At 42.6% G+C, this 13,443-nt stretch overlaps 1 protein-coding gene across 3 annotated transcripts in view; it reads left to right on the top strand.

The window, feature by feature from the left end:
• SPRED2 (sprouty related EVH1 domain containing 2) overlaps positions 1 to 13,443 on the top strand; it is a 135,421-nt gene that overhangs the window by 58,162 nt on the left and 63,816 nt on the right. Inside the window, exon 1 of one of the 3 annotated variants that reach the window (XM_023552702.2) lies at positions 5,833 to 11,844. The exons of the other annotated variants lie outside the window; for them this stretch is intronic. Coding sequence (XP_023408470.1) covers positions 11,828 to 11,844 — 17 coding nt within the window. The 5' untranslated portion in view covers positions 5,833 to 11,827. Of the gene's footprint in view, positions 1 to 5,832; positions 11,845 to 13,443 lie in introns of those variants that run through there. 3 annotated transcript variants of the gene reach the window in all.

The raw sequence follows: 13,443 nt of genomic DNA, 5'->3' as shown, positions 1-13,443 counted from the left end.
TTCCCTACCCTGACATAGAGACTCAGCTGACAACATCTCAAGTTTAACTGTAAGGGACGGGAAAGGAGTGCTAGCCTGTGTCTTCCAGCACAATTAGCTGTGTCTTCTGAGGAGGAGGCTGAGTAGTGGGAGGAACCATGGGTCTTTTGCATATCTGTTGGCATCCTGTCTGCCATATTGTCTTGTGTTTGTATTTATTTTCAGCTTCTACTGAGTGGTAGCAAAATCCCTTTGAGCTGAACTGGTCACACCCTGTTAACTTGGAATGTTCAAACTTCAAGACCATGGGGCACATTCAGAGTATTCACGAACTTCTTTTAGGGCTCACAGGAAACATACACATACAGTGAAATCCATGGAACTCTTTTCTCCCTCTTGAATGGAGAAAGAGGGCCTGAGAGGATCTTTGGGGGAGACTTGACACAAAGAATATGTGGGAGCAAACCTTGTTTAAAAGTGTTCTGAAAAATGAAATTCAAGGACACTCAGCATCTATTCTTAGTCCTGCCACAAATGTACTTTTTCTATTTTATTCTAGTTTGTGCATTTGGGGCTTACTCCTTGCTTTTTAGTCTGCAAAAGAGGTGGAGCCCACATCCATCATCCATACCCCTCTTGTTATCCCTTAGCTGTCTGCTACTTATTTAAATGAAACTTGGGGCTGTGTGTTTTTTGTTTTGTTTTTTATTTTGTTGTTGAGAATATACACAGCAAAACATAACATCAATCCAACCAATTCTACATGTACAATTTAGTGACATTCATTACATTCTTTGAGTTGTGCAACCATTCTCAGCCTCCTTTTCTGAGTTGTTCCTCCTGCATTAATATAAATTCACTGCCCCTTAATGTTCCTGTGTAATCTTTCAAGTTGCTGTTATCAATTTGATCCCGTATAGATAATTCTTAGAAGAGCATAGTGCTCAAGGCAGACATTTTTGACTAGTTATGGTAAACTATTGTTTGGTTTTAAGAAGACATCAGGGGATATTTTTATCTCAAGGCAGTAGCTTCAGTGGTTCATCCAGCCCACATAGCTCCAGAAAGTCTGGAGTCCGTGAGAATTTGAAATTCTGTTCCGTATTTTCCCCCTTTTGATCAGGAGTCTGCTATAGAATCTTTGATCAAAATGTTCAGTAATGATAGCCAGGCACAATCCAGTTCTTCTGGTCTCATGGCAAAGAAGGCATTTGTTCATGGAGGCAATTAGCCACACATCCCACATCCTCCTCCTACTCCTGACTCTCTTTCTTCCTTTGTTGTTCCAGGCAAATAGAGACCAGTAGTCATGGGGGGATTGTGTTTTTAAATGGCAGCTAAGCGAAGAGTGGGTAAGCCCTCCTCAGTCCCTTTTTTTCCTTGAATGAGCACTACAATGAGTACTGTTCTAGGGGTGAGTACTAATCAGGTTGAGGTTTGATCAAGGACTTGATATCTCTCCTGCAGGTCTCCGTCTCTTTTCAGTAGAGCTGATCACACAGTAAAAATCACGTGTGATGGTAGCTACCCTTGAGAATTCTGTAGGAGACGAGCATACAGTCTTTCACCTTTCCCTCCAGCAGCAGGAGGGATCATTGTTTTTGTGATGAAGCACCAGATAAAGTAGTTGGCTAGCACCTACAGTCATGTTGAAAGATGAGTATGTAGCAGCTCATCTTTAAACACTAAAATCACATGGAGTGGCAAGGTACAGGTACCAGGAAAGGCTCATGGACAGTGGGTCTCCAGCCTCGGCCAGCTCGGGCTGTGTGTTCATTGGGAAGAAGGACCCCTACTCTCTTTAAATGTTCTCAACTCCCTGCTTCCTTTCTCTGAGTGGGTGTTGTTAAATGTGGAAGGTTAACTGTGCATACATGCACCTTCCCTGTAAGACTACATTTTAACTACTACACAGAACAGGGTTCTTTGGTGAGGTACTTTGCGTACCCCTCTTCTCCCCACAGTGTGACGTTCAAAAATTTAAACATTGTTTTGTGACATGGGTTGCAATCCCCTCAATACGACAGCCCCGGGATCCCTGTGTCCATTCGTCCAGTTGTCTTTTCCCTTCCTGCCTTCTTGTCTTGCTTTTGCGTAGGAGTTGCCCATTTGGTCACCCAACAAGTCTTGTTTATGACCACTCTCAGGTTCCTGAGAGGAGGGGATACTTGAAGCAAATTGGATGCGTCCCAAATGTTCTTTCTCTACATGGCATTTAGGTGAGCCCTGGGGAGGAAGTTGAGGCTGAAGTCAGGGAGCTGTAAGGCTTACCTGATAGCTTGCAATTTGTTGACCAAAAACCAAAACCAAACCTGTTGCTGTAGAGCCGATTCTGACTAACAGCAACCCTGTAGGGCAGAGTAGTACTGCCCCCATAGGGTTTCTAAGGAGTAGCTAGTAGATTCAAACTGCCCACGTTTTGATTAGCAGCCAAGTTCTTAACCACTGTGCCACCGGGGCTCCAATTTGTTGAACGGGGAGCCCTAACTCAGGTTCACTGGCCCTCTTTTTAAATTTCTACTGGAACTGCAATGCTCATGGCAGAGCCAGAAACAACTTTCAGAGTAGTGAGTAACTTTGGCTACCACACTGATGATTTCTTTAACCTAGAGTCTGAGAATTCTAGTCCAGGTAAATATTCTAGACATGGTCATTCTTTTCTTGTTTTGAAATCATCTCTGATCTTTTGCTTTTCAGAAACCAAAAGTTAACAATATAACAGAAATTAGGGGTGATTTTGTTTTTCACTGGGTACCTAATTCTTAGTAAGGAGCAATGGACTTGGAGTCAGAACTTTTGGGCCCGGTTCTGACTCTTTCAGCTAAACTTGAACAAGGAGCTTGACTGCTAGCCTTAGTTTCATCATCTGTCAAGTGTGGTTGGTCTAGAACTAGATGGCTCTAAGATCTATTTTAGAATTCTAGGCTGCTCTTTATTTATTTAGTCAGTTAATATCTAAGGTACGTAAGGCGTGAAAACCATAAATTATTATTTGCCCCTTCTGGGGAGCTGAACTAAAGCAGGAAAAAAATACTGCTAAGTCCTGCACACAATACCTTTTATGTTTATCAGGAAGGAATAAGTAGAAAAACAGGAGAATATTATTTCCCAGTCTTTTTTTTTTAAACTGGACTCAGTGGTGAAGAATACACTGAATTAGCAAATATCACATAACTGTAGATGCCTATTAAAAAACAAAAACGAATTGCTGTAGAATCGATTCTGACTCATGGAGTCCCCATGTGTTAGAGAGTAGAACGACCCCATAGGGTTTTCCTGGCTATAATCTTTATAGAAGCAGATCGCCAGCCCTTTCTTCTGCAGTGCTGCCGGGTGGGTTCGAATCACCAACCTTTAGGTTAGTAGTGAAGCACAAACCATTTGCACCAGCAGAAATGCCTGTAATGGTCTTCAGTTCTACCACCCAGCTGTCATTTCAGGTGAATGTTTTTCTTTGCATTTTCTAAATTTTCCGTCGTGCACTTATTACCTTTAGTAATAAAGGGAAAAATGCACATTATAAAAGTTTGCTACCACCTATCTGTCATTTTCTCCCCCATGTAATCTTTGTCTCCACCCCCTGTTTAAACCAATAAAGGTTAATCTGTATTTGTCTGTTGAACGAATGAAAGAAACCCAGTCTCCCAGGATTTGCTGTGTGCCATATGCTGAGCTATAAAAGTAAATAAGAAAAGCTATCTCAAGAATCTCAAGCCCAGTGCAAAAATGACATGGAAGTCATTACAAGATGCTGTAGTCGTGGTACTGATTGCCACAAAGAGGCTGTTCTGGAATCCATTTCCCCATCCCAGCTCCTTGTCTGGGATAAAAGTCCTATGAAACTCGAAGGCGTGGTGCTTACCTATGATATAACCATAGCTAATGTTGACAGGACTTGTTGTCCCTGACTAATGCTTGTAAGGAAAAGCCAGTTCTAGCATCGGGGTGAGACCCGCATCCTTTTAGACTGGTTTGTTAGTTTAGGCTGTTCTCTTACATCCAGGGTCAGGAATATGGCTTTGCCCCCCTATACCTTGGTCTTGATCCACCAGTGTTGTCAGCTTTCTTTCACTCCTTTCTTCTTGCTCTCCCTGCTGGCCTCTGGCTCATTCCAGAGGCTGTTGGTCAGTTTAGAGTTCTCCCAGGAACACAGGGTCTCCTGCTCCCCCCTTGTCAATCTAGAGACCGGAGGGTTGTTTGGGTCCTTTTCTACCTTCTTCTCTGGCTACTTATATTATTAAACACTTTGTGTGTTTAGTTGTTACCACTCTATTCCTTGCAGAATTTTGGAGCTTTAAGGCCTAAACTAGCTGAAGCCCTACATTTTCTAGACAAGGAAATTGAGGCACAAAGAAGTTAAGTGAAGCTGCCCAAGGTTATCTAACTAGTGGCAAAGCCAGGCCCCATGCTACTGTTTTCAGTAAACTGAATTTCCAGGATTTCATAACTCCAAATGTTTGTTATTTACATAGGTGAATGATTAAAGAGTATGACTGTGAGTTTTTTTGTAGCCAGCGTCAAGGCGATAGATTTCTAAAGGCTGCTCCTGGCATTAAGCAGCCTTTGAGCAGCTACAACTCTGATTCTGGCTTGGAGGCAGGGAGACAGCAGAGCAGTGGGCTGGGCGCCTGTGGAATGACAGGCTTGGGTCCGGACTCTGCAGTGATCATCACGATGGGAGTGCATCAGGAGGAGCAAGCCTGCCAACCTTGAGCAGATTGCAAGCACAGACCTCCCTGTTCGGATGTTAAATGCATTAACTGGTCACCCGTCAGGCATTCCCCATCCCCCATTTCCAGGTCTTGAGCCAACCCAATCCCTTGAAGTTAAACTTCCACCCCTAGATCCAGGTTTGGTTTTCTCTCTGCAGCCAAGGCCTCTGGAGAAGCCAGGCCTTGCCCTGTTTGGTCCTCAACACCCCTTCTCTAGACTTGAAGGAGAAACAGATCTCAAAGACACCTGGCCTCCAGCTTGTTCATATACACAGAACCCCGAATGTTATAACCATTACCTTTTGCTTGCTAATCAAGCCCGTGGCCCCTCCCTAATTTCCCAGAGTGGCTTTCCCACATTTCTGATATATTTCAGATCCCTTCTCTCCTCTTATCAGTCCTGCCCTGTTTGTGTAATATCCTGTGCTGATTATTCTCAGCCCTTCCATTCTCATCCATCCTGTGCTGGAGACACTCACTCAGGCTGTCCAGACTACATCTGTCTGCTAGTTCAGCCTCCATCTTTCATCCGCATAGGCCAGGAACAGCATTTGTGGGCGCAATGCTATAACCACACCGAGCGCCCCACACAATGTGGGCACCGGACGAATGTGAGCCCCCTTCCCGTAAAGCCACCTGGATGGAATCTGTAATCCCGGCCCTGAAACCTCTTCACTTCATAGGGTCTCTTACTTTAAAAACTCTGCTTGGAATAATAGCCCTTATGCATTTAATCAGGGCAAGTCTTCTGGCTCTGGCCGAACCAAACATCCCCAAATTAACCACGAGCCTTGGAGAGAACCTGATTTTACCACTGTGCCAGCCAATTAAACTTTAAGAAACACAGCCGAAAACGGATTTGGCTTCAAGTGAGATTTGTCATTATGCCTACAATCTTTGAAATCCTGCTCTCGTAGGTAACAATAGAAATCATCTGCTTTCCCCCACCCTTCCTTTACTATTCCCCATCATTCACTTAGGCATGTCTCTATAGGATCCACTTTAACTTAGGCATGTCTCTATAGGATCCACTTCCGGGCGATGTTGATATTTGCCAGTAAGGCAACAAGTGACCACCAGAAAGACACTGTGTGTATCTAAGTATCAGATTTAATCTCTGTCCAAACAGCTGGCTGAGACTTTTTTTTTTTTTTTTTTAAAGAGAACTTAACTAAAGGCAGTTAGAATGGTTTCTTTTGTTCCCATTTCCTCTCCCAGAGGCCAGTCCCGTGAGTCCTTTCACCTGCATTATCCATTAATGCTGTGGATTCATTTTCCCCAAATAAACAAGCCCTCCTGCCAAAGAAGCTATGCAGCATGACTGGGTGTGGGGATGTGTCTCCGGACCTGCCAGGGAGGCGTGTGTTCTTAGTTCTCTGGGCTCCTTCCTGGGCTCTGGTCGCGGAGACAGTGTTGCTGCGGCCCTAATTTCTGGAGGCCTCTCGCTGCTTTATTAACCCTGCATGTGGCTGTCCAGCCCTCTTGAAAGCTGCCTTCGTTTCTGTTTGCTCAGCTTCCTGAAGGCCTCTTCCAGATCATCTTTCACATCTTGCTTCAAGCTCTGGGGACACATGTGGTTTCCACATAATGCACAGATGTGACCTGGGGGAGGGGAGGCACGACTGTGGCCTCACACATCAGTCGGAGTCACTGGGCTCTGAAGTGAGGGCGGGCCTCTTGGAGTGGGCGAGTCAAGGAGTCACTGGGGTCTGAAGTGAGGGCGGCCCTCTTAGAGTGGGCGAGTCAGGGAGGAGGGAAGGCAGAAAGACAGACAACCACCTCAGGCTCTGTAGATTTTCCCAACCGCCAGGAGACAGAGTTCTAGGCTGTGTTTTGCCTTGTAAAGAAAGCATGAGCTACAGCTCCTGTGGGCTGAATCACTATAAATAATACTTGTATATCCACTAGGGTGGTTATTAAATTCATAAAAATCATTTGAAGTAGTAGGGGTACGTATTTTCTTATGTATATGTGTGTATACATTACTTTGAAATATTTCACACAGAAGATTTGCAAGAATGGTACAAACGACTCCTCTATACCATTCATCCAGATTCCCCAGTTGTTCACATTTGACCATATTTGCATGATCCTAAAACTTTTCAGTGTTGAACTGGGACATTAAATAGAAGAGGGGACCAAAGACCAAACCTTCTATAGGGAAAAGACCTGGTTCTTCATCCACCCAAATGCCGATCACCAGAGTCAGCAAACTTTTTCTAGTTTCTGCTACAACTATGCAATTCTGCCTATGTAGCTCTGAAACAGCCATAGCATGTCACCAGATGGGGTGGGGGTGGGGGCCATAGTTTGCCCATCCGGATGATTGACAAACATCCTTATCCATGTTGTTTGCATAGATTAATGAATGCTTTGTACATGGCCAGGCTCTACACGAAGTACTTGTTGTGATCATATCTCATTCAAAACAACGCTGTGAAGTTATTATAGCCATTTTGCAGATAAGGAAACAGATTTAGAGATGATGAATAGTTTAAGTAAGGGCAAGGCTGGATTTTTGAACCAAGGTAGGTTGACCCTAGGCTCATGCCTTTAACCACTACACAGTACAGGTTGTAGTACTTCGTTATTTTATTATTTTTATTGTACTTTAGGTGAAGGTTTACAGAACAAACTAGCTTCTCATTAAACAGTTAGTACGCATACTGTTTTATGACATTGGTTAACACCCCACGACATGTCAACACTCTCCCTTCTTGACCTTGGGTTCCCTATTACCAGCTTTCCTGTCCCCTCCTGCCTTTTAGTCCTTGCTTCAGGCTGGTGTGCCCCTTTAGTCTTGTTTTTTCTGCTCTTGTGCTTTAAGTGAAGGTTTACAGCTCAAGTTAGTTTCTCATGCAAAAATTTATACACACATTGTTATGTGACCCTAGTTGCTCACCCTATAATGTGATCGCACATTCCTGCTTTCCACCCTTGGACTTCCGGTGTCCGTTCAACCAGCTCGTGTCCCTTTCTACCTTCTCATCTTGCCTCCGAACAGGAGCTGCCCATGTAGTCTCGTGTATCTACTTGAAGTGATCGCACATTCCTGCTTTCCACCCTTGGACTTCCGGTGTCCGTTCAACGAGCTCGTGTCCCTTTCTACCTTCTCATCTTGCCTCCGAACAGGAGCTGCCCATGTAGTCTCGTGTATCTACTTGAAGTGAGAAGCACGCTCTTAATGAGTATCATTTTTTATCTTATAGAACAGTCTATTCTTGATAAAATACATCATTGATGTTTGTATTTGCTTTTAGATATTGATGTTAGCCAGTATTTGGTCTTTAGCCAAAAAGTATACATGTAAACAGATAATTTCTGAAACCCTTGTACAAATTAATACACAGCAAGAATTTTAAAATCAAGAGTCTGCTTACAAATTACAAGTTTATTGAAATTGGATGCCATGTTCTGCTGTGCTTCCGAGCCTAGTTTGCGTCTCACCATCCAAGGATCAGTGCTAAGAGATGACTGTGTGTAAAGGCCTGGTGAGCTCAGAGACCAAAGACATCCAGGTTGGTTTCCAGGTCCCAACACCCAGTGTTTGCTCTGAAACCAGTCAGGCAAACCTGGGCCTGGAGCAAGCTCCTACCCAGGGCCAGTCAGCTCTTACCAGGGACTGTCAACACTGGTATAAGCTGCCAACCAATTATGCACATGTGTAAAAGTCCCCAAGGGGTACAAATAGTTTGCACTCTTACTACTACCCAGCGATGCAATGGAAGAAAGGCCTGGCAGCCTACTTTTGGGGAAAATCAGCCATTGAAATCTGTATGGAATAGTTCTACTCTGGCACACACGGAGTCACCATGAGTCAGAATCTACTCAACAGCAACTGTTTTTGTTGTTGTTGTCTTGGGGTTTTTGTTTGTTTTGTTTTGTTTTACAGGCTCCTTGGCTGCCTCTGATGGTGGCCACTCAGGTATGGTCAGGAGTCAGAGACGTGGGGTAATTGCATAATCCTGACTAGTGGTGAACGAAAAGGCATGCAGATTGACCAAATAGAAATCACAACAGAAACCAAGTTTGCATGTTTTCTGTTGTCATAATAAGTAAAGCGTGTTGTGAAGAAGACTTAGTGTAAGAGATCAGAAAAAGCATACTCCATGTCCATCACCTACAGCAATGTTTCCCAAAGCGCCTTCTTCAGGCTCCTCTGGATGGTAAATAGTAATAGGTATTGGGGAGGAGGGGCACTCTTTAGCCACATAAATGTGGGGAACGCAAGACAAGACACACTTAACAGCCTTCTTGGGGATATCGTATGTTGTTTTCCCAAAATGCCTGTTTGGCTTCTTTGTGGCGCCTCTTATAAGATTGTTTGCAAGGAACGCCCTCTGGGAAACCCTGACCCAGAGACATTTCCCACTGTTAACCATTTTGGTAAATTTTTTTCTGGTCCAAGATTTTTTTTAAACAGATGGGGGCAACAGCAACTATACCAAAAAATTCACTGCTGTTGAGTCAATTCTGAGTCAAAGCGATCCTGTAGGACACAGTAGAACTGCCCTATAGGGTTTCCAAGGTAGTAAATCTTTACAGAAGCAGACTGCCACATTTTTCTCCCATGGAGTGGCTGGTGGGTTTGAACCACCAACCTTTTGGTTAGCAACTGAGTGCTTTAACCACTGTGCCACTAGGGCTGCAACAGCAACTGTATGTTAAAAAAAAAAAAACATTGGTGTCTAGCTGATTCCAACTCACAGCAACCCCTTAGGACAGAGTAGAACTGCCCCATAGTGTTTCCAAGGAGCAGCTGGTAGATTCAAACTGCCGATCTTCTGGTTAGCAGCCTGAGCTCTGAACCACTGCACTACCAGGGTTCCACAGTGGTTATTAAATCCATAAAAAGTATTTGAAATAGCAGGGATATCTGTTTTCTTATATACGTGTGTATGTGTTTTAATTTATCTTGAAATATTTCATACTTAAAGAAACATAGCAAGAATGTTACAAAGGACTCCTCTATTGTTCATCCAGACTCCCCAATTATTACTTGTTAACATTTGACCATATTTCTTTCTAGCTGTATGTAGATGGGGGTAATACACACTTCATTATTGCCTTTTTTTGTGTGTTTTTAATTAGTGGGGTCTGAATTAGAAAATTCTTTTAAGGAACTCTGGATTTATTTTTTTGAAAATAGTTACGGAAACTCAGATTAGGTTTAGAAGTTTATTAATTTCCCCATCTGTTACATGAAGGTAAATCATGCTTTGAAAGTGTGTGAAAGGTTATCACTAACTTGTGAGGGAAGGTTTTGATAAGCCTGTAGCTCGCAATCTTCATGAGGAAAGAACCGGTCAAAGCCAAGAAGGCTTCATTTCAGATCCACACGCAATCCAGACCGGTCTGGATTAGTGAGGCTGTGATTTATGTTGTGTGGAGACAGTCATAACCATTTGAAGCTTGTTGTCAGTCATGTTGGACATTGTCCTTTGGAAATTGGGGTTGGCTGAGGTAGGACCCTTTAGTTTCAGAACTGAAGAGCAATTTAGCAGATCTTGGTTCTGGAAGGACCTCTGTGTCTTATCTTTCCTGTGGTGATTTGTCACGCTTTCACAATGTATCATTGTGGACAGTTTTTAAAATTGCTTCTAGTTTAAATAGTGATTTCATTTAACATACCTTGGAGCTTCCTTATCTGAATTTTTTTTTTTTTTTAAGCCGTGAAATCAAAGCCCTTTTCCCTCCTCAGATGGCTTAAGTAACTCTATTTGGGCATTAAGTGAGTAGAGCAAACACCAGGCCACCTTACAGAGAGACTTGGTGGAAGAGGACTCTCGATGGTGACTTACATAACCTCTGATGGAGTGTTTCCAAAGCCATATAAGGAAGCTGGAGTCACCTCTGCTTGGTAAAGTCAACACTGAGCTCATGAATGAGGCCAGGGTTTGTGTTCTCAAAGAAAGCATAGGAAACAACCACCAGACAGTCTAGGAGGAAGGGGCCCAGGCATTTGTTCAGGGAGTTGATAAACAGCCTCACAATACCCTGAGGGCGTGTGTATCATACCTTAGGGCAGACACAACTGCAGGTCCAGCCCCCAGGCCCACAGGCCACTTTGTTGTACTGTATGAATGGTGACCCAGCCCCCCCACCCACCCGGTTGTGTGGTGTGGAAGCCCTGTATCCCTCACCCATCTGTTTTTAGGTAGGTTCATACCTAACTAGAAAAGTACCTTGTTTGGGTATAAATTAAGCCATAGGGACAGGGGGAAAAATTTTTTTTTATATTTTATTATGAAGAATTGTGAAGATACCTTAAAGAGAGAATGGTACAGTAAACCCCTATCTGTTCATCACACAGATGAATAGTTAGTGAGATTTCGTCCCACATTTCCTTCTTTTTTTCCTTTGACTAAAATATAATCAATCCCGGATACCATTTCACCTCTAACATACTTCAGTACACCTCTCTAAAAAGTAGATATTTTATATCTATTTTATATACACAATGCTATGTAACAAAATTAAACAAATGATTAACACCTAACGAGGAAATCATTCCTGGGTGCCATTTAATACCCAGGGACCCAGATTTCAATGTGTAGTTTTTATACAGCTGTGCAACTAGGTAACCTTACTCTGTAAGAATCAACAAGGTCCATTCCTAGATTAATTCAACTGAGAGCTCAAAAGCGGGCATCTTTGCTCTCAACTGTGAACAGAATTATTTGGTTTGGGAGTGGGGGCGGGTGAACAATTCGAATTTGTAATTCTGCAGCCTGTAATCTTGGCTGTTGAGCTGTGTGCCATTGGCTTCCTGGACATTTCAGAGTATCATCAATGATTGATAACCGTAACTTACAGGAATTTTTTTTTTTTGAAACAATATTTTAATTGGAAAAAGCATCCGTCAGCTGTCAGGCTTCCAGCTTCCACTTTTGAGAAGCAGGATGTTGAATGTAAGTAATGACACAACAGGCCTATAAAATGCGGACTAACCCTCGGATGACTCATCCAGTACAATGCAGTATATTTGTCAAGGAGGCTGAATCATATATGGGGGAAACCACTTCTCCAGCAGCCAGCTGGTTCTCAGGTCAGCAAGAGACGATCCATTTTTCTCCGAAGCTTTATAGTAGCAATAATGCTAATACCCAGCACTTGGGCTCTAAAATGTAGAAGAAATGGCATCCCCCAGCAGGTATGTGCTTACTGTTTACGTGAACTTTATTTTTCATTGTTCTTTTCTGCCCAACCTTTTTGGTGTTTGCTTTTAACATTTTTTTTTTTTTTTTTAAGGGAGAAAAAACAGTGTGATCGTAAAGACCTGAAGTGTCTGTGTCTGTGTGTGTAGATGTGTGCGTGTCCACGTGCAAAGACATAGGTAACCACTGGTCTGTACATGGACACAGAGCTCTTATCCATCCTTCCCCCTTTCTGAAAACATTTCTCCTCGAATATTCAGATATGAATGGTTTTAACCCATCCATTTGATTAAGTCTTGAGTTTAAAAGAGGCTGCCTAGGAAACAGCTTGCAGAGGTGGTATACCTTTTGGGTGGGTAGAGTTTTCAAAAAAATGAATAAGCAGAGGTGAGCTGAAGGAGGTGGTCTAATGATAACTATTGAATTATGTTGGATTTTTTTTAATATTATGCTTTTTTTCCTGCCCCCAAGACACATGTCTTAATACAAGAAACCTTTATTCTCCTAGTGAGAGAATCTGATTATTTTTGCAAATCATAATTTACCCATACTGAATTCATGCATTCACTTTCTCTTGGTGGGCGAAAGGGTAGTGGGGATTTGGAAGCAACATTTAATTTTAACTGTCGCATGATCTGAGGGCTCATTCTGCATAGCTGGGAGGCTGGGTCTGCCTGTCTGACCCTCTCTCCCTCTTCACTCACTAAATTTAAGCAGTGCCTGGCCAGTGAAGGCGCATATCTTGTTTATTTGAGTATATTAAACATTCCTATGTGTGTTGACAGCCTATTCAGTGTCTCCTCGTATTTTTTAAAAATACTTTCTGAGTCTTACTTGGTAGGGACAGATGCTATAGTTAGTTTATAGCAGCACTATTTATGCTTTCCTGGTCTGCCTGCCCAGAATGGCTGGGTCAGGACCTATAACGCAACTGCCCACGAATTTACCCGAGATTTAGCATTTGTGGGACAGTCCAGTCTGTGGTGGTAAATCTTGTTATCACTTAGAGAACATGAAACGGATCTTGGGTTACCAAACTGGAAAAATAGGCAGGCTTTCTTCCCCACCCTCCCACCCCCGATTCTTCACAATGTCTTGTTTTCTTTGAGGCGTGTAAATTTTAAGCTGTGGGTAAATGCATTCAATTTATCTCAGTGCATTTAGAAATTCAGATAATATGAAAAATCAGCATGAAGGGAGTTTATTTCATGTGTTTCTGTTTGTTTTGTAGATTGGGGGTTCACTTTTTTTAGAATGACCAATTTGTTTTTGGAGACAGGACCATCTCCAAATTTCATTAATTTTGCATTCTATAAATGAAAGCCACCTGTTATGCTGTAACAGGCTAATTATGGTCGAGGACAATAATGAGGAAGAACAGTATTTGAAATATGTGGGGGTTTTGCTAAGAATTTTCCTGCCCACATCTGTAGTGCTTATTTTTATGTGTGTGTGTATATTTAATATTTTATAGTATATATTTAATGATAGCATTTGGTGATATTAAAAAATGCTTCAGATTCTAAGTAAGGGCCCTTTTTGTTCCCCTCATTAGCAGTTTTTTGAAAGTTGCAGAAGAAAAGCAACTAAAAATG

This window comes from Loxodonta africana, chromosome 15 (assembly GCF_030014295.1).
Source record: "Loxodonta africana isolate mLoxAfr1 chromosome 15, mLoxAfr1.hap2, whole genome shotgun sequence".
Classification (NCBI taxonomy): domain Eukaryota; kingdom Metazoa; phylum Chordata; class Mammalia; order Proboscidea; family Elephantidae; genus Loxodonta; species Loxodonta africana.
The sequence above is the reverse complement of the archived record's forward strand: the minus strand, read 5'-3'. Positions and strand labels throughout refer to the sequence as shown.